A 26,355-nucleotide genomic window follows, 5' to 3' on the forward strand; every position below is an offset into this window, starting at 1 on the left:
TTTAATCAACGTCGCATATTCCCTTTATTATGAAATCTCACTACACCGTACCAAGTGTAGTCACCAAAATGAAGTACTGTGCAACCGTTGAATACTGGTAGTCCAGTCCGGTTGGGGTTGTCAAGCCCGATAGATCTATCAACAGGATTCGCGTTTACAATACCCATGTAAATAGTAGTTACCAAGCTACAGGAAAATATGCCAGTGGTACAACTCAACGTAGAATATATTTTTAAGTACTTGTGTCTATTTTGTAAACATTTATAAAAGCAGCGCATGTATTCTCAGCCCAAAAATATATATTGCAAAAGCAATTAAAAAGGGAGCAAATGAAACTCACTTTTGCCTTGAAGGTATTTAATTCGACTTAGTCTCCGATAGATATCACGAACCTAACCATATATATAATATATCAACATATTTTCTTTTTAAGTAATCGTTACATATATCTATACTTTTAATATTTTCTTAGTCCGTAGTTAGCAGTCCGATGTTAGAGGTCCACAATTAGTTGCTTAAATAAAATAAATAATGACCCCATCGTATTCGTATTGATCAGAATTAATCTCGACCCATGGTACCATGTTGTCAAATGACGTGTTGCGTACATAAAGTACCGTGTTGTCAAATGACGTGTTGCGTACAATCATGAGGTCTTATGATTAATCTTCTCGTGTTGTTTACGGGTGGTCCTGAAATATATAAAATCAAATCATAAGTAATTATATATAAAATATCATATTAATTAGAAAAGATATGATTAATTTACTTTTACTCCAAATATTTTCGTAGCTAAACTAGCTTCGGATACCCAATCTTGTTTTAGTCGTAGTTTCTTCATTACAACTCCGTTTTTGTTGGTTCAACTTGCCACTTCCTTGGATCGAGTCAAATTTTAAGAATATGAACTGAAAATACCTTAGTTTGTATTCAAAATCATAGGTTATAGGTCAAACTTTGGTGAAACTTATGAAAGTGATCATTTTCCATCATAAAAACAACATTTAATGATCATTTTTCTAAAAATACTTACACTTTGAGTTAAACCATGAAATTTTTATGTGTTAACATATTCATAAGAAATATCATTTTTCCAGAACATGAACTTCCAATTCAAAGTTCAAGATGGTTTTTAATTATCCAACCCAAAACAGCCCCCGGTTGCACTCCGACGACGTAGATTCAGTTTTTAAGATGTTCTTTGTAAAACCAAGTTATATCTTGTTAGGTTAGCATATCATTATGATATATTACAGGTCTTGAAGTGTTTTAAAAGTCAAGTTAGAAGGATCTATTTAGTTTGCGAACAAGTTTGAAATCATTCAAACTATGTTCTTGTTGTTAAAATTTTATACCACAAAATAAGATAGCTATATGAATATGAATTGAATAAGATTATGAACAAGGTTACTACCTCAAGTTACTTGGACAAAGTTACTGCAAAAGATAAGAAATAATCTTGGAATCAAAGAGTGGTGGAGTTAGATCAAAAGGTTGGAAGTAAACTTCTTCAAATGGGTGGTTATTTTGATATGTTCTTGAAAGAGTTTTCTTATGGTGTTTAAGGCTTGTAATTGAAGCTAAATGATGGGGAAAATGCTTGGAGATGATCAAGTATGAAGTTAGGAGTATTTTGAGAGAGAAATGAGGGTGTAGGTATGAGAAAATGGAGTGAAGAAATGGTGTTCATTTATAAAAACGTTTTTAGTTTATAAAGAAAGAAAATGATTCCTAATTTTGTTTTCTTACTAATAATTCATACTACTTGACAAATCCTAGTTACCTCATATCTAGGGCAGTAATAATGTTGATTAGGATGTTGATATGATGTGTATATACCAATAGTAAATACGTATAGAAGCTGGGTATGATACGGGTACATATACCCTAGATATACGTATAGAAATCTTGAGGAAACGGAACGAGAATTCAAATATAGCTATCTTTTGTGAATATACTTATATTGTTTTATGTATTTAAGTCCTTAAAAAGTGATTAAATACATTATATATACGATACATGTATAAGCATTATAGATTATAAGTATATATATCAAAGAATGTTACGTATAGTTATCGTTTTGAAAACTTAAGTTAGTAGTTTCAAAATATACTTATAACTCATTGTTATTAGTACACAATGAGATGTTAAACCATCCTTAGATCATGTTAAATATATATAAATACATATATATACACAAACGTATAATTATCGTATGTTATATATTTCGTGATATCATCGGTCATATTGGACGGTCAAACGTTGTGTAAAACTCTTTTCAAAAACACAAGTCTCAACAATTTGGTTTGCTTATCATGTTGGTATGGTTTAATTTATGTAAATATTAATCTCATAAGTATAATTTGGTCGGAAAATTCCGGGTCATTACAGTACCAACCCGTTAAAGAAATTCCGTCCCCGAAATTTGATAGAGGTTGTTATGGATAACAATAAGAAGGTTTTCATGACAAATATAAGGTGATAATGGAGTTTTATCATCATTGAGTAATGTAGATAAAACGATTCGATTATGCGAAGAATATAAATGAGACTATCGTAAAAGAGTGAGATGAGTAAAATATATTCGTCTTAACCGATGACGTATTTATGATTGATTTCTGGGATTTAAGGGATTTAAAGAGAATCTTACATAATAAGATTTGGTTCTCTGGTGATTAAGGAAATCAGGATCTTCTTTGATTATATGCAATAATCTGTTTCGATTGCTCTGTCGGATATTTCACTATAAATTCACCCCTTCGTTTCCTTATTTTCCACGACTCACACCTTCTATTCTTTCTCCCTTGATTCTTACTTTAAAGCATTCATCAATATGCTCCATCCAGTCCTGATTCTTGATATACTCCTAATTTTTATATCTGTCATTCTTCTTTTTCATCTACCACCAGAAGAATCTATTTACTTCTACTATACTCTTGTGTTTATAGTGTTTCTAATTCTCCCGTGTCTCTATATTGCTATCTGCATCGATATATACGGTTTGTAATTTTGGGCTTATTATCGGAGTTTATATTCTTCATTATTTTTCGGAGCTTCATGCTTTCGTTTTCTCTTCCCGACTTCGAGTCAAGCGAGTAATGGTCCGGAATTCGTAGATATGAAATTCAGAATGAACATAGCTAATGCTCTAAGAAGAAAATGGTAATAGAACGATTTTGATTTGTTAAATTACCAGAATACCCTGGAGAAGACCGAGTCATCCAGAAAAATATTCTCTTGATATGTTTAGAGATTAGATAGAATGTAAGAGTCGTGTAAATGGCACATGATGACGGTACTGTGAATCATCATGCTTCATTAGAAACTCAGCATGACTTACTGTAATATAATGACGTTGATCAAGTGTCATTATATTATACTAATCCATGCTTCAGTTCCCAACACTACTTCAAAACATTCATATTTTAAACTCGAAGGTTTCAGAATTTAGAAACTAACACAGTTTCTTTTATGTTGCAGATATTACGGAGAGATAAATGATCTCAGATAAGAATAGTTGTGAAAATATCGCCAGAAATATGGAGGATATTTATAATAGAACATACGAGAATATCTTAGAATTTCTAATATCAATGGATGATGAAGAAGATTTGTCTGTGAAGGTTTAGAATGAGAAATAAGATGTTTGCTAACGATTTCAGCAGGCATAGAATCATTTGGATTCTTTGAAGGAAAACTTATTCTTTGTGATTTGTCCACGGCTTTCTTCATAGTTTCGCATAATCCGCTTTTCGGTACTAAATTTTCTATCGAGCGTTCCTAACACTCCTTTCTTTATCATCAAACTTTTGGCCATTAAGATCATCTACAACATGCTGCTTCGTCAGCATTTTCAAAGTTAACTGATTTGGGTCATCGGTTATCAAACCGAGGTAGTTTCAGGAGAATTGTGTTTTTAGAATGATTAATCGCTGATGGTAATATTGTGGAATATAAAAGGTTCCCCCAGTAACAATAAAGAGTACGCATATATATCGCGGTTATAATAAAGTTGTTTCGGATGAAAAGTCGGAGTTGACTTACTGGAGCTGTGACAAAATTAGCTACTTTGGAAAGGGATTGCAAAACGATCTTCGGTAATAACAATGTCAAAGGAACTAGAACAAATACGTGTCAAACGTTTACTCAGTTTCCGAGGGTTTTTCAGGTGCATAACTATATGCATCAATCTTTTCTTCCGTAGATGAAGTGCGGTTGGTTTATCCTCTCGATTGAGGTGTTTTTAAGAATCATGATAGATTTGAACGCTGATTGTAATCGTCGAGATACAATGAGGTTTAAGATGAAATCAAATGGCAATCTTGAAGAAATGTTTAGTTTCCTATGTTATAATCAATATTTTAATTCATTTTAATTGTCCAATGTCATTAGTCCACAGTCGATAGTCCACAGTAACAATCCAATAATTCATATATAGTTTAATATATAATATACGAATTAATTAATACGTGTCGTGACCCGTATACGTCTCAGACTCGATCACAACTCAAACTAAATATATTATTGTAGAATCAACCTCAACCCTGTATAGAGAACTCGATCATTACTGCATATAGAGTGTCTATGGTGATTCCAAATAATATATATAGATGCGTCGATATGATATGTCAAAACATTGTATACGTGTCCCGATATTTAAAGTGCGTAAAATAATTACAGAAATTAAATGACGATAAATAAAAGTGTGATAATTAAATTGCGATAAATGAACTGCGATAAATAAAATGTAATCAGTTAGCTAGGAACAGTTAGCTGGAATAGTTAGCGTGGATTCTTAACAAAATTTTTCATAGTTAATTTGTTTGTTTCTAACAGATTTTATTTTGTCATATGTTTTCTTCATATGCCACTTGTTGGATTCTGGGAAGTCAAAATCCAAATATGAAATTGAATGAAAATGGTTATTCTGCGGTGAACGGATACGTATATCGGTGGTTGTAAGTAGGATAGTAAATGACTGTTGAATCAGCTTCGACGAATGTACAATGTAACTTATTAAGATGAAATCTAATTATTCCTCGGGTATTACCTACCCGTTAAAAAAAAAATTTCACCATTAATATTTTGTACAAAAGAACTTTTAATTACAATCTTTATGAAAACATATATACATATATATTTTCTTCAGATGAAATCATGAATTTAATGAGTTAATATGATATTAATCTCATTTGCTTTTCGGTTTGAGCTAGAATAAGAAATCTCTAAAACTTTTTGAAACCACATATTCTTCGCAGAATATCAATGAAGTTATGGATCAATACTTCATCGTTCATTATTGTCGGTACTCCTTAGTATCAATGGTGCGTATGATGTTGATGTTTGTGGGACAGATTATGATGTCGAGACGTGTGATGCGGATGTTGTTTGTTAGTGGTGATGATGGTATTGTTGATGTTATTGATGGTGGTGCTGATTATGCTGCTGGTGCTGCTGCCAGTGTTTGCAACCTTCGCACCATGTTCTCCAAAGCCGTCACGCGAGCGCGAAGTTCGTTAGCTTCTGCTAGTACACCGGGATGATTGGCGGTTGGAGCGAGCGAATGAACAAGATTTGTAATATGGGATAGTATATAATCGTGACAAGATACTCTAGAAATGAGAGAGAAAATGGTGTTTCGAATAGGTTCGCCGGTAAGTGCTTCAGGTTCATCGCCAAGAGGGCAATTTGGTGGATGGAATGGATCACCTTCTTCTTATCTCCAGTGATTTAGTATATTACGAATCCATCCCCAATTCATCCAGAATAGATGATGGGAAATTGGTTGATCCATTCCGATGACGCTGCTTTCGGAGCCCGAATGGAAATTCATATCGGCATAACTGTCGGAATCTGAAGAATTCGAACTGGTTGCGGAATCCATCTTGTATAATGGGGAAAATGAATTTTTGGTATGGAATAGATTATAGGAGTTAGATTTGGTACTCTTCAATACATAATTTACATATGTATATATAACACCAAAATCCCGTAAATTACGGAGAATCTTTGAAAAGATATCAGTCAAAGTTCGCAATAACAGATATGCTAAGATAAGAATTCGTCTATACACTATCAATGCAGTAAATGCATTAAAACGTGTCTAGACTTATGAATGATAAGCAGGTAATTTCCTAAGGATGATAAGCAGATGATTTTCGACTAGAAATGATAAGCAAAACTTTTGACATGTAGACACGGTCGAAGTCCAGACTCATTAATGCATCCTAACAACTACTAGTTAGACACACTAATGCAAGACCTGGTTCGCTACAACCACCGCTCTGATACCAACTGAAAGGACCCATCCTAATCCACCTGGACGAAGTCATCAACATTTGGTCCCATTGCGATGATCGGCTCCAAGTAATGTCCTTATATTGAGCAAATGCACAGCGGAAGACTTAATTCATACCTGAGAATAAACATGCTTTAAAGTGTCAACCAAAAGGTTGGTGAGTTCATAGGTTTATCATAACAATCATTTCAATATGTTAATAGACCACAAGATTTCATAATCATAAACATAATACACTCGCAAGTGTATGTAAAGCATTCTAAGTGGTTGAGCACTTGGTAACCATACTTAACATTTAATCAACGCCGCATATTCCCTTTATTATGAAATCTCACTACACCGTACCAAGTGTAGTCACCAAAACGAAGTACTGTGCAATCGTTGAATACTTGTAGTCCAGTCCGGTTGCGGTTGTCAGGCCCGATAGATCTATCAACAGGATTCGCGTTTACAATACCCATGTAAATAGTAGTTACCAAGCTACAGGGAAATATGCCAGTGGTACAACTCAGCGTAGAATATATTTTTAAGTACTTGTATCTATTTTGTAAACATTTATAAAAGCAGCGCATGTATTCTCAGCCCAAAAATATATATTGCAAAAGCAATTAAAAAGGGAGCAAATGAAACTCACTTTTGCCTTGAAGGTATTTAATTCGACTTGGTCTCCGATAGATATCACGAACCTAACCATATATATAATATATCAACATATTTTCTTTTTAAGTAATCGTTACATATATATATATATATACTTTTAATACTTTTAATATTTTCTTAGTCCGTAGTTAGCAGTACAATCTTAGAGGTCCACAATTAGTTGCTTAAATAAAATAAATAATGACCCCATCGTATTCGTATTGATCATAATTAATCTCGACCCATGGTACCATGTTGTCAAATGACGTGTTGCGTACATAAAGTACCGTGTTGTCAAATGACGTGTTGCGTACAATCATGAGGTCTTATGATTAATCTTCTCGTGTTGTTTACGGGTGGTCCTGAAATATATAAAATCAAATCATAAGTAATTATATATAAAATATCATATTAATTTGAAAAGATATGATTAATTTACTTTTTCTCCAAATATTTTCGTAGCTAAACTAGCTTCGGATACCCAATCTTGTTTTAGTCGTAGTTTCTTCATTACAACTCCGTTTTTGTTGGTTCAACTTGCCACTTCCTTGGATCGAGTCAAATTTTAAGAATATGAACTGAAAATACCTTAGTTTGTATTCGAAATCATAGGTTATAGGTCAAACTTTGGTGAAACTTATGAAAGTGATCATTTTCCATCATAAAAACAACATTTAATGATCATTTTTCTAAAAATACTTACACTTTGAGTTAAACCATGAAATATTTATGTGTTAACATATTCATAAGAAATATCATTTTTCCAGAACATGAACTTCCAATTCAAAGTTCAAGATGGTTTTTAATTATCCAACCCAAAACAGCCCCCGGTTGCACTCCGACGACGTAGATTCAGTTTTTAAGATGTTCTTTGTAAAACCAAGTTATATCTTGTTAGGTTAGCATATCATTATGATATATTACAGGTCTTGAAGTGTTTTAAAAGTCAAGTTAGAAGGATCTATTTAGTTTGCAAACAAGTTTGAAATCATTCAAACTATGTTCTTGTTGTTAAAATTTTATACCACAAAATAAGATAGCTATATGAATATGAATTGAATAAGATTATGAACAAGGTTACTACCTCAAGTTACTTGGACAAAGTTACTGCAAAAGATAAGAAATAATCTTGGAATCAAAGAGTGGTGGAGTTAGATCAAAAGGTTGGAAGTAAACTTCTTCAAATGGGTGGTTATTTTGATATGTTCTTGAAAGAGTTTTCTTATGGTGTTTAAGGCTTGTAATTGAAGCTAAATGATGGGGAAAATGCTTGGAGATGATCAAGTATGAAGTTAGGAGTATTTTGAGAGAGAAATGAGGGTGTAGGTATGAGAAAATGGAGTGAAGAAATGGTGTTCATTTATAAAAACGTTTTTAGTTTATAAAGAAAGAAAAGGATTCCTAATTTTGTTTTCTTACTAATAATTCATACTACTTGACAAATCCTAGTTACCTCATATCTAGGGCAGTAGTAATATTGATTAGGATGTTGATTTTATGTGTATATACCAATAGTAAATACGTATAGAAGCAGGGTATGATACGGGTACATATACCCTAGATATACGTATAGAAATCTTGAGGAAACGGAATGAGAATTCAAATATAGCTATCTTTTGTGAATATACTTATATTGTTTTATGTATTTAAGTCCTTAAAAAGTGATTAAATACATTATATATACGATACATGTATAAGCATTATAGATTATAAGTATATATATCAAAGAATGTTACGTATAGTTATCGTTTTGAAAACTTAAGTTAGTAGTTTCAAAATATACTTATAACTCATTGTCATTAGTACACAATGAGATGTTAAACCATCCTTAGATCATGTTAAATATATATAAATACATATATATACACAAACGTATAATTATCGTATGTTATATAGTTCGTGATATCATCGGTCATATTGGACGGTCAAACGTTGTGTAAAACTCTTTTCAAAAACACAAGTCTCAACAATTTGGATTGCTTATCATGTTGGTATGGTTTAATTTATGTAAATATTAATCTCATAAGTATAATTTGGTCGGAAAATTCTGGGTCATTACATTTATGAACTTAAGGAAACTTATAAAAATTATAAACTTAATTATTTGATATTTAATTAAATTAAAAACGAATTTAGGGAAGTATATATATCTATTTTTGGAATATATATATAACGTATATAAAACTAGTTTATAACCCACGCATTCGCGGGTATTTTTCAAAGATTAATATTAATAGAATGTAGTGCAATTTAAACTAAAAAAGCTGAGTATAATGAATGAAACGTTTCATCTATTAAATTGATGAAGAAAGTATATTTTCAATGAAAAGTGATCGAAGACGATGCTAAAAAAAAGTAATATAAAATATTATGAACATGAGATTGAGATGAACAAATACAGGTAGAGTAGAGATTCATAAATTCATAGTAATAGATAATGAAGAAAATAAAAACAAAGTAGTAGCATGAAACAAACTCCCTAAACAAATTCAACTTAAACTTTAACTCATGAAATCCTTAAACATCATAATTAAATACTCTTCATCTAAATGTTAAACATCTAGGTTTACAACTCAGTAGTATTCAGTACACCATCCTCGTTGTTTTTCAAAAGTACTGATCCATGTCAAATGGTCGACTTGGTAATGTCCTCAACGCAAGTACAAGTTGCAAATTTGAATGCTGCTGGAACATGTACAATCATATGATTGAAAACCTCAAACATTTGGGGATCTGTAATGTTAGATTCCTTTGCAGCACAAAAAAAGTTGTATACATCTTCAGGAACAAACTTTTTGTCTTGTTGATCAAGGAAGAGGCTTATATGAGAGTGAGGAAGAACTCTTTTCTTACACTCAACTGTGTGAATAACTACATAAAAAATAGAATTATTTGTAAGTAATATGAATGGTAAGTGCTAAATTATTGCTTCTTATAATGCTAAATATAATCATAAATGAGTGAAAATGTATATAATTTCAGTTCAACTAATTTTTAAAATTTATTCTTTGCAGTTCATCTATTTCGAAAGAACAGTTATCATCAAATGGTTTGTGTTTTGTTTAAAAATTTTTGATTTAGATCAGTTGAACGGAAAATATTTTCGTTAATGTTAAATTTAAGCAACTCATTTCAAATAAGTATGAATATTAATAATAATGACAAACCTTGTTTAAATTTGCCAAACAATTGCTTATCAGTGATTTCACTAATAACCTTATCCATCATCAATTTGAAAAAACATGGAAGAAATGTAGCATTTTTTTCCGATTTGAAAACTGAATCTTGCAAACATTTGGTGAGATTTGAGCAGTTAGGACTGAATGTAAAAGCAAGGACAATGTCTGGTGTATACATTTTTAGTGTGTTTTAATGTGTTTTGTAAAAAAGTTCGGCTTAGTGTCTTTTTATAGGGGTGATGGTAAGCGGTTATTATAATTGGAGAAGATATAAAATCAACCAAAACTGCCAATAGTGGGGGGGATCGTGAGCGGTTATTATACGTGGAGAAGTTATGATATCAACAAAAACTGCCATTAGTGGGTAGTTATATATAAAATACATAATTAACTGTAAATTTTTAAAATTTAGAGTTAGTTGTATATAAGCAAAAATATAGTGGTATATTAAATAAAAGAAACTGTCATATATAATAATTTTACTTTATATATATTTTATAAATTTTATAAATAGACATATAAACATGTTTGAGTAGAAATCAACATTTTAAACATAGAGTAAAGAGGTTATGATTAAGAACATGGTAATTACAAACACATCAATGTCTACACATTGGTGTACAAAAAAAGATTGTTAAACATCCTAAGAAACAAAACATTCAATTGCTGGTAAAATGCTACTTTAGTTAATGTAGGCTAATGGTTAATTTTTTCCAACCCTTTTGACTTCTTTTAGAACGAATGTTAGTTCACTAACATTGTAGGTCACAATACATTCATCTCCAACAGCCAAAGAATGCGAATAAATGGTAACATCCACCAGAAACAATCAACTTCTAGTCATTTCCTTTCTCTGCTTTGAATCCCCACTTCAATTTTGTCTAATCAAGATTTACAATAGTCACACTTGACTCTGCAAAAACACCAGGTAGACCATACCATTCTTTTGGAATTCGCTAAAATAAAAAATGTAAAACTTTTGTTATTAATGAAAGGTTATATTCATAAAGGATTATTAAAACTGCAAATAATATAAAGTATGCATAATATATATGTAAATATACCAATAAAGTAAGAATACATTAATATATTTAAATGCATATAAAGATATTAAAAACTTGTATTATAAATATACCAGGCATCTAGCTTTAAGGATCGTAAATTTGTACACAAGAACATCATTAGCGCTTGGATATGGATTTGTATAAACCTCATTTATTGGCAAGTGAATGTATTGATCATCTTCCAAATTTTGATTCAGTATGTTAACATCACTTGTGATCAATTCAAAAACCTCCAAATCTCATTCTATTTTCACTTTCATTGGTGGAGGTAACAAATTGTGATAGTGATAATGCAAAGATGAGGTTGTGATTCTTTCAATACAAGTTGGTTGACAGACTAACAACTCAAGATTGGTGACATTAATTGGATTAAAAACCAAAAAATCTAAATAATGTATGTCTAGATCTTCAACAACTTTAGACCAACCATTGGTAAAGTAAACTCGTTCAGAATCAGTACAAATCCTAAGGGTTTGACGATATCCTCTAGCAGTTGTGACACACATTGCTTCTGGTGGTACATACTTATCACAAAATTGATTTATGATCCAGTCAATTGGAATTACCTTTAAAAACACGAAAATAATGATAGTATTGGTAAAATATACAATAAATAATATTCTTGTACTATGAAATAATTTGAATATTAGGAGATTTTTTAATTTCAAAAAGGAAAGATAAGCATACCAATTCCTTTCTTTCTTCATTTTCATTGCAAACAATGAACATAGGATGTCCATGAGTTGGTACATATTTATGACACCCATTGTTACCAAAGATGGTAATTTCAAAAGTACATGTATCAACAACAGTGAACAACAGGATATCACGTTCATCAACATTGAGATCATTAATCATTCTAAGCCACCCTGAACCAAGAATTAAATCTTTGCCATCCCAAATCAAGTTTACCACTCCTTTGTATCCATTTTTGGTAACCATAAATATGTCACCTGTAAACTGGCAGTGCATGCAGTGTATACGAACCCATTCTCTTGGAAGTGGCTATTTAGAAAGTAATATGTTTACATTATTAGAAGCTACAATTTTTTCAAATGGAGAAAAAATTAAATATTAGTTTAAACTAAAAAAAAATTATGACTGTAAAGTTAGGAATATAACCTGAAACCCATTTCCTTTAGATTGAACAATCATAACAAAAAAGGAAATCGAGTAGTTGAAGGCAAATGATAAATTGAAGACCTGTAAAATTGGAATAGTTTTCAAATATTTTTATTAGAAAATCGAATTTAATTCCTAATAAACCCTAGTATTTGAATATCGTATCATTTTTAACAAAAATAAAATACACAAACAACCGATCTAATAATTTCAATAACAAAATGCAACAAAATACTGTAAAGTAACATATATAATGTTAAAACAGTGGATATTTATCATTTTTTTACATCATATATTCTACTGAATAAAAATGACATCAATATACAGAGTTCATTCGGTGATTTAACTAGATATTTTAAAAACTACTTGCATTTAATCAACATCATGATATATGAACGATTGATAATTAAGTTCGTCAAATCTTTAAAGAAACACAAAGAATCGTATGATGAAGGTATAATCGGTACTTACATTGTCGATTTTCTGAAGAAGATGAAAAGATTAGGTGTTGAAGACTCGACGGTTAGTGAAAGAAAATAGAGAGAAAATCTTTGATTCTGTCAGTTACGTATCTTTTGACCGGAAAATAAGATTTGGTAGGTTTTATTGGGCCGAAACCTATCATAAATAGGCTAAATCATATGGATCAATTTATCAATTTTATTATATAAGTTCTTTGTTTTAATAGTAAATTTATGTCATTTAAAGTGGTTAACATGGAATCATGTAAGTGTTAGTTTATAAATTGTAATTTAATTTTTGTATTAGATAATTGTGGTTGGCTGGATTGATAATATGGCACGATCATGTTAGAAATTGTTGCATTTAGAGTGCATGTGTGTAATAAAATAGGCAACAATATGGAAATTGCACATTTTATATGAAAGTATATGTGTCTACATAGTATTACTAAGAGGAAAAAAAAAATTTCAACGTTGAAATATGATTGAAGAAATATTAAGAAAAAAACTACTGATTTAAATCAAACCTACTAAACAAAAAATTATACTTAATAATAAAATGTAAAAACACTCATGAAACAAGGAAAAAAGTAAGCATTATAAAAAAATAAAAAAATAAAAAAATTCAAGGTTTAGGTCGTGATTCCCAGCAACTTGTTAAGGTTGAAATCCTTTTGAAGTACGCATTAATTGCCAATAATCCTTGAGCGAATTGTGTTGGTGTGAGCATTGATTTCAACTCAAGTAAACTAATTTCACGCAAACAATCAGCCTACCAAAAAGTAAGCGTATTAGTATGTGTAGAAATTAGAATCACACCATATATATATTGACATATTATTACAGTTATATTTATAAATATTTTCTCAGAATTAATACGTGTTACCATAAGTTAAATAATAATAAAAATAACAATAATTATATGACTGATACTAAATGATTAATAAAAGGCGTAATAATATTATTAATCTAAATTCGTACTTGATTCAGAAACATCGATAACGCACTCAAATTTCTGAAAAGTTGTGACATAGTACTCATATGAGTTGCTAATGTTGAACAATCACCTTTATCAACGAATACATCACTTACTAATGAAGCGCGTATCTTTTTCTCCACACTATTTATGTTGTTAGATATAAATGTTTCTTCTTCAGTTGTCGACGACTGTAAACTAAGAATCATTACTGATTGATCTTGTGTGACATGTACATGTACACCAATTAACTAAATAAAAAAACAAAAGTTATGGTGCCAAAAAGATCCAACGAAAATATATGATACAAAATATATATATTGTTAAATATATATAATTATTGTAACTTACCTTTAATATATCAGATGGTCTGAATCCTCCTACCCACAAAGTACAACGTTCCACTGGTGGCATCCATATAACCTAAATTACACTAAGTATATCATGTTGTGCAGCAACATTTCTTTGAACAAAAAGTTGTTTGAATTGATCTATGGCTGTCTCTAGTTGAGGTCTTATTTCAGAATCAGTTTTCTTTTCTTATAAGATAAAAACGAATCATCTCAGTGATTCCATTGTGATTGGAAAACCATTGATTGTAAACTTCAGCAAATCTTACATCAAAAGTAGCTTGCTGAAAAAATGAATATTAAGGTAACAATGGAAACTAAGTACGATATTAAGTCTGATAAAAGATAGAACATGTTTGATGTTTGATCTGTATAAATAACTGTTTAGAAAAAAGTACCTTTTTGAAACTTTCAAGTCTAAGCCGTTCGTTTTCTGACTTCAATTCCTTATTCATTTGTTCCAGTTTAATATAATGTGCCTGGAAATAATTTGGGGTTAATAATTTATACATGATGTAATGTTATTCGTCTAATATGGAGTTACATGTATATAAGTTAATTCTTTTAACAGTAAATTAAAATTAAATCAAATAATAAACAATAATGAATGTAATCATATAATGATGGTTACCTTAATGTTGGATCTATAATTTCTACTTGCCTATCGTTGTATAGCTTTTCTTTTGAAAATCTATAAACCTAAACGTAGATGAATATGAGTAACATAGTATAACATAATTATTTCTAAATGAATACAAATTTATAAAAGTCCTGGGGTATGAAAAGTTTTAAAATTTATAATTGTTATACCTGTTGTTGATCAACATTTTCGCAAACTACATCGGACTTTGATGGATCATTTGATGCTATTGACTTCATATTAGTATATAAAATTTAAGTTTTTCATATCTTGTACATAGATATAACCGATGGAAAGTTTATATATGTATTCACAAATAAATGGTATATGTAAGTTATATTTGGAAGTTATAATTGGAAGTGATTTACTTATTTAAGATCATTTAAAAATTATTTGGGCCTAATTGTTGGGCTAAATATTTGATACATTATAATTATTTAGTGGATATATTAAATTTTAGCCTAACTAAAAAAATTTGTGATGGATGTTATTAAATCTAAAAGTTATTAATCTGTAGACTAGGAAATCGACGTTGATTGTTATTCCAAAATCATTATATATTTGTTTATTATCAACTCAACAACAATTTGATCAATTAAACATAAAAAATTATGGATGTTAATGATTGTAAATATTGAAATTAGTTAGTTATACTCAAACTTTATATAAAAACTGATGAGAGAAATTGAACCATATCAACAAATTGAAGTTGAATATATACATAAATACTCACAGGATTAGACAAGATACATTAAATAAAAAAACTAAAATATTGATGATTGACATACTAATATTGCTACTAACTTTATTATAAATTATCATCTTAAAAATTGTAGAACCTCCTTGAAAACCACGTTTTTGGTAGTGTCTGTGTTTTTTCCATCATTGTCTAATATGATAACTTTCAATCTCTTCTTGCTTGTAACTCGAGAAAAAGCAACATAAAGTTGTCCGTGAGAAAAAACAGGCTGACGTAAAAACAATCCAACACTTGCTAATAATTGACCTTGACTTTTGTTGATGGTCATTGCAAAGTAAACACTTATTGGAAATTGCCTTCTTTGAAATTTAACAGCAATCTTTTTGTCGCTAGGTACTACAATCATTCTCGGTATGTGCGTAATTTTACCAAAATATTTTTCGGTTATAATTCTGCCCTCGATTGTATAGTCACCCAAATTTTCAACTTGCAATCTAGTACCATTGCACAAACCTTTTGACTGATCAATGTTACGAAGTAACATTATAGGAACTCCTTTTTTTAACAATATTCTGTGATTTGGAACACCAGGAACTTTCAGGCCATTAAGAACTTCTGGTGAATACACTTGTTGTGAAAAATTATCGTTAACTTCATAGGGACAGAGTGAATCAGAACTGTAATACACTCTTTCATCTGAATCAATAGTTGCTAACATATGATCATTTATGCAATCAACCTCTTCGTTTGTTGGTGCAAGTATTGCTTTGTCTTGAAAGAACATTCCATCGTGTAAGTTAGCATGGAGTGAAGGGTATATTGCACTCACAATTGATTCAACATGATTAGAATTCGGGGTGAGTAATACATCTCTAGGAAACCTTACATCATCTTCACCATTATTCGGTTCATTAATTTTATTTTCTCCTATTTTTAAAATCCAATCTGCAAATTCACTTAACTCTTTTCTCTGGTTATCATCGTTACCGAAAATAAGACGCATATTTTTAGTAAGTCTCAAAACTTTACAATGCTTCCACAAGTGTGAAGAATGAATGGAAGCATCAACAATTTTAGCTCTTGTTCCTTTTTGTATAACAGGTAGAATCTGACGAAAATCACCACCAAAGACGATAACCTTTCCTCCAAAAGTCCGGTCTTTATTAGGTGATCTTATTATATCTCTTATTGTACGATCAAAGGCTTCAAAACAGTGTATGTGCATCAAAGGAGCTTCATCCCAAATGATTAGCTTGGCCTTGTTCAATAGTGCTACTAATATACTATCTGGCTGGATAGAGCAAAAAGAATCTTCAAGAACATTTATTGGAATTGCATATTGTGAATGAGCTGTGCGTCCACCAGTAAGTAATAAAGCTGCAATACCGCTAGAGGCAACATTAATTACAATTTCTCCACGTGAACGAATAGCTGCAGCAAGTGTTTTCCAAACAAATGTCTTCCCAGTTACACCATATCCATATAAAAAAAATAAACCACAATCATCATTATCTACAGAATCTAGTATCATTTGGTATGCATTTTGCTGTTCTTCTGTCAGTCTGGAGTGGCTTGAAAGATGTTCATGTTCCATAACTTCAATATCGTATGCCATTTCGTCATGTATAAGCATGTTGCAAGAATGACTTATGTAATGATAATCTGGAAAAGGCATATTTGGGATTTTTTTAAGCTGCTACCGGAACTATTCAGCATTGTTTCTATCTTAGCAAGAGACATAGTGTACAGAACTTCTCTCAATTCATTTGTATCTGCAACATTATGTGTAAACAATTATTATTAAAATGAGATACATAAAATAGAAGTTACTTAACAATAATAATTTTTTTTTGATAAACATTGCTTATAAATGTAAAATCCTTACCATTTAATTTCAAATGCGGTGGACATTCATGTTTAAGATCATCTGAGAGTAGATCTTTTGTTGCTGTCCAAACCCTATCCGGGAAGGATAAACTATCAGAAGTTATCAAAGAAACAAACAACTAACGACAAAACTCTCCTGATGCCCATTCATGTATCTCTTTCAATGAAGCAATATACTCAAAGTCGTCGGAGAGTAGTCCTAAGGCAAAACAAGCATCTTTGAACGTATCATAAACCTTATTATCAACAGTTCTTATGTCTTCAAAGCAAGTAGGTCCCCTAACTTTATTTAGGAGTATTCTGAGATAATACAACTCACCTAACTTTGGAGGCACAAAATTAATGCGACCAACAGTTCTCTGTCCAATTCTTTTTGTCCATTTTCTAATATCATCTTTCCATACATAATATCTTGGAAACTCAACATACGTTAACTGACGCGCATTTGCATCACGTTTGTTACACTCCATCCATTCTAAGAACATCGACGTTCCAACAGATGGTTTTGTCAATACATCTTCAATATCTTCATCACCATCAAAATATATGGGTTGATGGTTGGGTCGATGGAATTGTAGTCTATATACAGTAGGAGTTCTATAAAGAATTTCATAATTGAACAGTCTCCACGATGCCTCACATGCTGAAACGTAACGACAACTAAAGTACTCAGCAATTTCATCTCTCTGTTTTTTTTTCCTTTATTGGTATCATACGAACGTTCTACTACCATTGTTATTCTATCCGGGCCTTTATTAATATACTTGAAAAGATACTTAATCGCTCCAAGCTGATTGTACCATTCTACGTTTATGTGTGCACGATACTATTTCAAAAGGGTCTTATTGTACGGAACCACATTCCTGAAAGGAAAAAAAAGTTTGTTAACTTTTTATATATTTTTAGGTTAAAGTAATATTATAGATGTGTAAACCTTATGTTTGAATCATAAACGATACTCATAGATGTTATATGATATAAATATGTATGCAATTACAGGAAAAATAATGCAATTCTATAATTTAAAATAAAAGTAAAATTATAAAAAACTATCAAAGGATTATAAATTATGGGTTGATAGGTAAAATATAGAAATACATAAAAATACAAGTTGTTATATATTGATTTTTTTGTTAAATAGTACTAGTATTAAAACAATTAAATGTGATGCCATGACTACCCAATGATGAAGAGAAAGCCCTCTTTTATAAGGCTCTGCAGCTGGACATGGACTTAAAGGAATATTGTGATGCCATGACTACTTAGAAGGCAGACAATTGATTGCTACAGCAAAATCCCTGAACATCACGGTCAATGAATATCTCACAAGTGTTCAGCTTGAACAGCAAAGAAGGGATGATGCTGAATATGCTGAAAGGCTGAGGCTTTGGGAAGAAGAAGCTAAATTGGCTGCTGACCGAAAATAAGAGGTTGAATCTCTCAAGTTAGCAAAATCCATAGTCAAAGCTCAGGACAAGGTATTGGATGAACTGGAATCTACTGAGAAGGTACCTACTGAAGCTCCTATAGAGACTAAAAGAACAATAGAGCTATCTGATCATTTCTTTAGGAGCAAGTATGTTGATGTGATGACCAGAAGATCCAATCCTGGTAAGATCATCAAAGTGTATAAAGGTACAAAAAGGTCCTTCAATGTCAGTAGGGACAATAATGTCTATGAGAGGGTAGATTACATGAATCTAAGAACTTTTGGATTCAGTGAATGGATGGATATACTGCAGTACTTCAGTGACAAAGGTAAAAGTGCTATTAAAGATACACTGAAACCTGAACTTCAAGAACTTTTCAACAAAGCAGTCAAGTATGGGAATGCACCAGAAGTGAATGTAGAAGAAGTTCTTTCACAGAAGCCTAAAAGAAAGAAATCTATTGGTACTGGCCCACACATAAGAGATCCCATCATTCTACCTCCTTAGATACCAGTGTATGATCTTGCTGAGCTACCTATCGTCTTCCCTGAAGCCTGGGCAGCCATAAAAGTGAAAGAAGAAGAGCTATCTGATGATGAACCAGATAAAGACAAGGATAAAGAAAGATAGCCTTCTAGTACTTAAAACTGCATCTTTTGCTATTTCATGTTTCATTATACTGTCTTGTAATTATTGTATATATTTTATTGTAATGAAAATGAAATGAGTTTATCTTCAAAATCATATCAATTTATAAGATATAGATAACTCAACAAAAGATCCCAAAACAAATGAAAAATGGACAAATTTACTGCCTATTTTTCATTAAGTCCCTTAGTGCTGGCTTTAGTGTTTCCTCTATATGTCATAGGTTTTGTCATCATCAAATAGGGAGAGATTGTTGAGTCCCCAATATAATTAAGGATTTAATTATGACAAAACAGAAATTTATTTGCACTAAAATGTAATGTGCAGCCAGCACAAGTTTGTTTATTTATATACAGCAAATATTGCTGTGTCGAGTGTCTAGTATGCTGCCTAGTCTACCAGCACAAGGTAGACAGTATTCTTCAATTAGCACGGGATGTATACCCAGCAATTCAAGAATATCAAGTGGCTCAGCAATGAAAAACCAGCATAGCTGGAATGCAGCTTACTACACAAGACATCTATGCTCCATTACAAGCATAGTGATTTCCTGAGTGGTCTACATCAATTGTACTATTCAACAGAAGTCAAAGACAAAGTTGAACAGAAAAGGACACGTGTCGGCTGCTGACAAATGACCTTACAAGACCATGTAGGAATGCAAAAGCTTAACGCATGTGCAGACATGTGTTATTCTTTGTCAACACCTAGGGAACACAACACTCTATTTGTTTAATCAAATAGTGGTGCCAAACCGAATTGGGGTGTTCCTGCAAATAGCTACCAAAGAGGAAAGAGGAGAGCATGCTCTCTGATGCAGTTGTCCCCACAAGTACAGACATTCTATGTACCAGTGGATAATAGAACAATTACACGGTTAATAGAACTACTATAAATTGGTGTATCCACTATTGTAACAACTAGTGGTGTGGGTTTTATTTATTTAGAGTCCAAACGTGTAATAGCTTTAGAATATCCTCAATAGCTATAACTTAGGTAAATCTGTATCAACCAACTATCATTTCACCAAGGATAGTTGTAATTCTTTGTGATTCAATCAATAAAGAATAAATCGTTGAAAATTACCTTTGACTCTATTTAATTTACTTACTTGAATACTAAACCATCTTAACTGATTAAGTTGATAAAGAAGAATTGTATTCAACCCCTCCTTCCCTCTACAATACTCCTGTTGTTTATCAAGGGACCAACAATAAGTAATAAGGAAACTTCACCAACACGACTTTGTAAACGAAATGCAAAGAATTCCCTTAAGGTTAAACGTGAATGACCAGATACATCTTGACTTTCAATCCCTCTATGGTAAATATCAAGCATATATCTGAGACGACCCGTCTTAATCCATAAGGACGAATACAATAACATATGGTTCCATTGCGAGGTATTTGACCTCTATATGATAAGTTTTACAAACATTGCATTCGTTTTTAAAAGACAACTTTCATTACAATGATAGTTGACAAATATGCATACCAATTCATAATATATCCAAACTATAAATGACATAATAATAATCTTGTTGAACTCAACGACTCGAAAGCAACGTCTTTTGAAATATGCCATGAATGACTCCAAGTAATATCTTTAAAATGAGCAAATGCACACCGGAAGATTTCTTTAATACCTGAGAATAAACATGCTTACAAGTGTCAATCAAAAGGTTGGTGAGTTCATTAGTTTATCACAAACAATCATTTCCAATATTTTAATAGACCACAAGATTCTCATTTCCATTTTTCTTAAACATCATAATGCAATCTGCATAAAAATCATTCATATGGTGAACGCTTGATAACCGAACTAACAGGATGCATATAGAATATCCCCCAAACAGAAACTTGTCTATAATATAAACTCGAAGTACTAAAGCATACCATTTTCCAGTATGGGAGGGTGTTAGTGCCCCTAGATCTACCTTTAGGATTCGCGTCAATTAGGGTGTCTGTTCCCTAATTCTTAGGCTACCAAGCTAAAAGGGGCGATATTCGATTTCGATAATCTAACTATAGAATGTAATTTTTGAGTACTTGTGTCTATTTCGTCAAACATTTATAAAACAACGCATGTATTCTCAGTCCCAAAAATATATATTGCAAAAGCATTTAAAAGGGGAGTAATGAAACTCACGATACTGTATTTCGTAGCAAAAATGCAAATGACGGCACTGAACAAGTGCAGGGTTGAACTCGGATTCACAAACCTATATTAATTATATATATTTATATGTTGGTCAATATATGTCTAACAATTTAGGTCAAGTCGTAGTGTATCACAATCCTAATGCTCGAGACCGATATGCAAAAGTCAACAAAAGTCAATTTGACCCAAAATGACTTCCAAAATCTATACATGTTTATTATATAGTCGTTTTATATATTTATCAGATTTTATTAGAGTAAATAATATAAGTCATTTATTATTAAAAAAATTATATTAAAATTTATATATGATAAAAAATATACTTTTATATATCTCAAGTAATAAAATTTATACAGCTCACTTAATATCATAAAAATATAATGGTATGTGTTATTAATGTAATTATATTACGTGTGGTAAAAATATCTTTGTATCACATATTTATTTGACAAAATAATATTGATAATAATAATAATAATAATGAGTAAAAGTTGTATTATTTTGTAATAATAATAATAATAATTGTTATTCTATTAATAATAATAATAACACTATTTATTTACTACTGATGATATTAATTATAATAAAATGATAATTTTAATAATAACGATACTTTTTAATATTAACTGAAATAATAATAATAATTCTATTCATAATGATAATTTTTAATAATAATAATACTAAAATGATAGTAATAATGATATTTTATAATAACAATGATATTTCTATTAAAAATGATAATAAAAATAATAGTTTTAATATTAATGATACGTTTAATAATAATTATAATAATACTAATGGTAATAATTATTATAATGATAATAATAATAATAATAATAATAATAATAATAATAATAATAATAATAATAATAATAATAATAATAATAATTAATAACAATAACAATTTTAATGATAATACATATATTGATAACGATAATGATAATAATAATAATAACAGTTATTAGATAATAATAATAATAATAGTTATTAGATAATAATAATAATAATAACGATAACCATAAAAACGATAGTAATCATAATAATAATAATATTAGAATTAATGATAATTCAGTTGACCATATCTTTTAATCCGTTCATCGAAACCATACGATATCTAAATGAAAAGTTATTAATTTTTCGTCAGCTTCCCAACGATATGCATATCATATACCTTATCTTAGTAGCATATGTATCAAATTCGTAATTTGTCGTAAACTATTTAACGACAAAATTAAACATACAAGCATGCATAATCATATATACTCCAGCACTAGTCAGGGATACACTATTAATATATAAAAGACAAGATATGAATGTTCACGTATCAATATTGTGATTCAATATTGCAGGAAAGTACGTAGACGTAACGAAAATGATAAACGTTAGGTTGACCTTTGACTCACAATCATAACCCCCAAGAAATACCCATAACCTCCATAGCTATAACCCATAATTTCCTTAGCTCTATCCTGCTCGAAAAACCAGTTTTGAAAAAATAGCTCGCTCATGACCTCGTCGTAGTATTTAATGTATAATACTAAGTATTAATACTACTAATAATAATAAGATTAATAATATTAATCTTTAATAATAATAAAATAAATAATTCATTACGGAGTATATATATATTGATTGAAAGATTGAAAGTTGTGTGTGTTCACCTAACCAGATTTCGATCTATTTATACTACTTTTCTGGCCTCACTACCTCCGCGATCGCGGAGGATTTACTTACAAATGGGCCGCGATCGCGGCGAGTCCCTTTCCAGCTCAAAATCAATTAAAACATGGGCGGTCGAGGGTTTATTAATTAATATATATTTATATATTTAATTTATATAATTATTTATATATTATATTATATTTATGTGCAAAGTTGACTTATAATTTTTGTTCCAATGACTTGTTTGTTGTCACTCGACTAATGTCCCGGTTCTGATTTTTCGAACGACGTTTCGTACTCTTAGAAATCTTGTATTTTACATTTCGCGATGTGTACCTTTATCAATAATTAGACTTAAATTGTCAATAATTAAATCACTCTAAATGTAACTTAAACGTTCGAGTGTTTTGGTCATTTGCTTCTATAAATCGACGTCTTGTTATATATATATATATATATATATATATATATATATATATATATATATATATATATATAATAGTATTATTTTAAATAAAACATTTTATAATTAAATTAATATTAAATCTTATTACATTGTAAAATTTTTGTATACTTTCATTTCGAAATATAAATATTTATTTAATAATATATTATATAATTTTTCAAAACTAAATATATATTTTAAAGTTCATTATATAAATTAAAATCGTTTCAAAATTATTATTTAGTAATACTTTCACCTTTTTGAAACAATAAAAATATATTTGCAAAATTTATAATACAAAGCTTTAATTAAGTTCTTCAAATTTTATATTCATAAACATATTATCTTATAAAACGCTTTAATAATAAAGTTCTTTTTAAACTGGAAACGTTTTAGTATGTTTAAAACTAAATCAAATAAATATGATAATTTTATTTTCCAAAACCAAATATATTTAAGAATCATTTTGTTACAAGGTTAAAATAATGGAAATTGTTATATCATAAAATGTTTTAGAAAAGTAAAATTATATATACTCACAATAGGTTTCAAGTTTTTAAATTACCGTTTGTTGATGTAGCGTGGGATAAAATCCAATGGTTAAATAAACGTATGAAATCATCGTCAACTTACATAACTTGTCGATATCTATTTTCTAAGTTATCTATATTCCATAAATTTACTTTCACATTAAATAATATGAAAGCTAAATAGTCATGAGGAAATTATGGTAAAGCATGTATTGGAAATCAAACAGGAATCCCCACTCATCTTTGTCTAACCCTTGATAATTGACACTTTTGTGCTCGCTTGTAAATCACTTTACCAATTATTCCGAATACCGTTAAAAGGGAAAGATTTTTTAAATCAAACTGGACCTCCCAACGGAGACCCGTAATCATATCACAATGTATCAGATAACTCAATCATTTGATATTATATTATTATTCCTTCGATAAATATATTGAAACAAATAATTTCATGTAAAGTATTATACATCAAATACTTTGTTAACGTTTTCAAGTTATAATATATACATATATATACATATATAATCATATCTATTTATATAATGGTTAATGAATCGTAGGAGTTTGGTCGAGGTTAAATGAATGTATGAACATAGTTTAAAATTTTTGAGATTCAACTTAACAAACTTTGCTTATCGTGTCGAAGTCATATAAAGATTAAGTTTAAATTTGGTCAAAAATTTCCGGGTCGTCACAGTACCTACCCGTTAAAGAAATTTTGTCCTGAAATTTGAGTGGAGTTATCATGGTTAACAATAAGAACGTTTTCATGACGAATATGAGTTGATAACTAGAGTTTTATCATTATCGAGTAATATGGATAAAACAATTTGATTTTGTGAAAAGTACAAGTGAAGCTATCACAAAAGAGTGAAATGAGAAAAGTAAAGTTTCGTTATATCTTTTGACGTAGATAGGGTTGATTTCCAGAATTAAAGGGATTTAGAGCAAATCTTCGTAATAAGATTTAGTTCTTCGGTAATTAAGGAAATTAGAATCTTCTTTGGTTAAATGCAATAATCTATTTCGATTGCTCTGTCGGATATTTCACTATAAATCCATTCCCTTTCGTTTCCTTATTTCCACAGCTCACACCTTCTATTCTTTCTCCCTTAATTCATACTTTAAAGCATTCGTCAATATACTTGATCCAGTTCTGATCCTTGATATGTTTTTAACTATCACAACAATCATCCTCCTCTTTCAACTTCCACCGGAGGAATCTGTTTACTTCTATTTCGCTCTTGGGGTGGTGATTTTTATAATCCTTCCTTGCATCTGTCTTTCCACAATTATTGATATTCACGGTTAATGCTCTCTCTTATTTGCTGCGATTTATACTCCTATATATATTTTGAAGCTCTATGCTTTTGTTTTCTCTTCTCGACTTCAAGCAAAGCAAGCAATGGTCCAGAATTCGTAGATGTGAATTTCGGAATGAACATAGCTAATGCTCTAAGAAAGAAATTGTAATAGTACAATTTGACTTGTGAAATTACCAGAATTCAAGAGAAAAGATAGAACTATCAAGAGAATATGTTCTTGATATATTTAGAGATCAGATTGAATGTAAGAGTCGTGTAACATGGCACATGATGACGGTATGGTCTGTGAATCATCATGTTCCATTAGAAACTCAGCATGACTTACTGTAATATAATCATGTTGATCAAGTGTCATTATATTATACTAACTCATGCTTCAGTTCCCAACACTACTTCAAAAACATTCATACTTTAAACTCGAAGGTTTCAGAATTTAGAAACTAAAACAGTTTCCTTTATGATGTAACGCAGATAGCGCGAAGAGATAAATAATCTTAGATGAAGATATCTTCCGAAATATCGAAGATATACTATGATATCTAAGGATTTTAAAATATTTAAGATTAGAGGATGATGAAGAAAATTCTTCTGTACTATTTTAGAATGCGTAAAGAGATTACATGTCTTCTGAGATTTTAATCAGAAATCGAATTATCTGAGTTCTTTGATTACAGGTTTAGTCCTTTTGATTTGTCCACAGCCTCCTTCATAGTTTGCTCAATCCGTTTTTCAAATCCATACTTTTCATGAGCTTTGCCAACGCACCATTCTTCTTTATCATCAAACTTTTGACTGTTAAAGTCATCTACAGTATTTGCTGCTTCATTAGATTTTTCAAA

The 26,355-nt window shown here is 30.4% G+C and overlaps 1 protein-coding gene across 1 annotated transcript; it reads right to left on the reverse strand.

Moving 5' to 3' along the window:
* Positions 1-15,547: 15,547 nt before the first annotated feature.
* LOC139863805 (uncharacterized) lies at positions 15,548-17,044 on the reverse strand. Its single transcript, XM_071852407.1, has one exon. It carries the CDS (start codon positions 17,042-17,044, stop codon positions 15,548-15,550), a length of 1,497 nt encoding a protein of 498 aa, XP_071708508.1.
* Positions 17,045-26,355: the final 9,311 nt, after the last annotated feature.

The sequence above is a fragment of the Rutidosis leptorrhynchoides genome, chromosome 8, assembly GCF_046630445.1.
Source record: "Rutidosis leptorrhynchoides isolate AG116_Rl617_1_P2 chromosome 8, CSIRO_AGI_Rlap_v1, whole genome shotgun sequence".
In the NCBI taxonomy this organism is placed as follows: domain Eukaryota; kingdom Viridiplantae; phylum Streptophyta; class Magnoliopsida; order Asterales; family Asteraceae; genus Rutidosis; species Rutidosis leptorrhynchoides.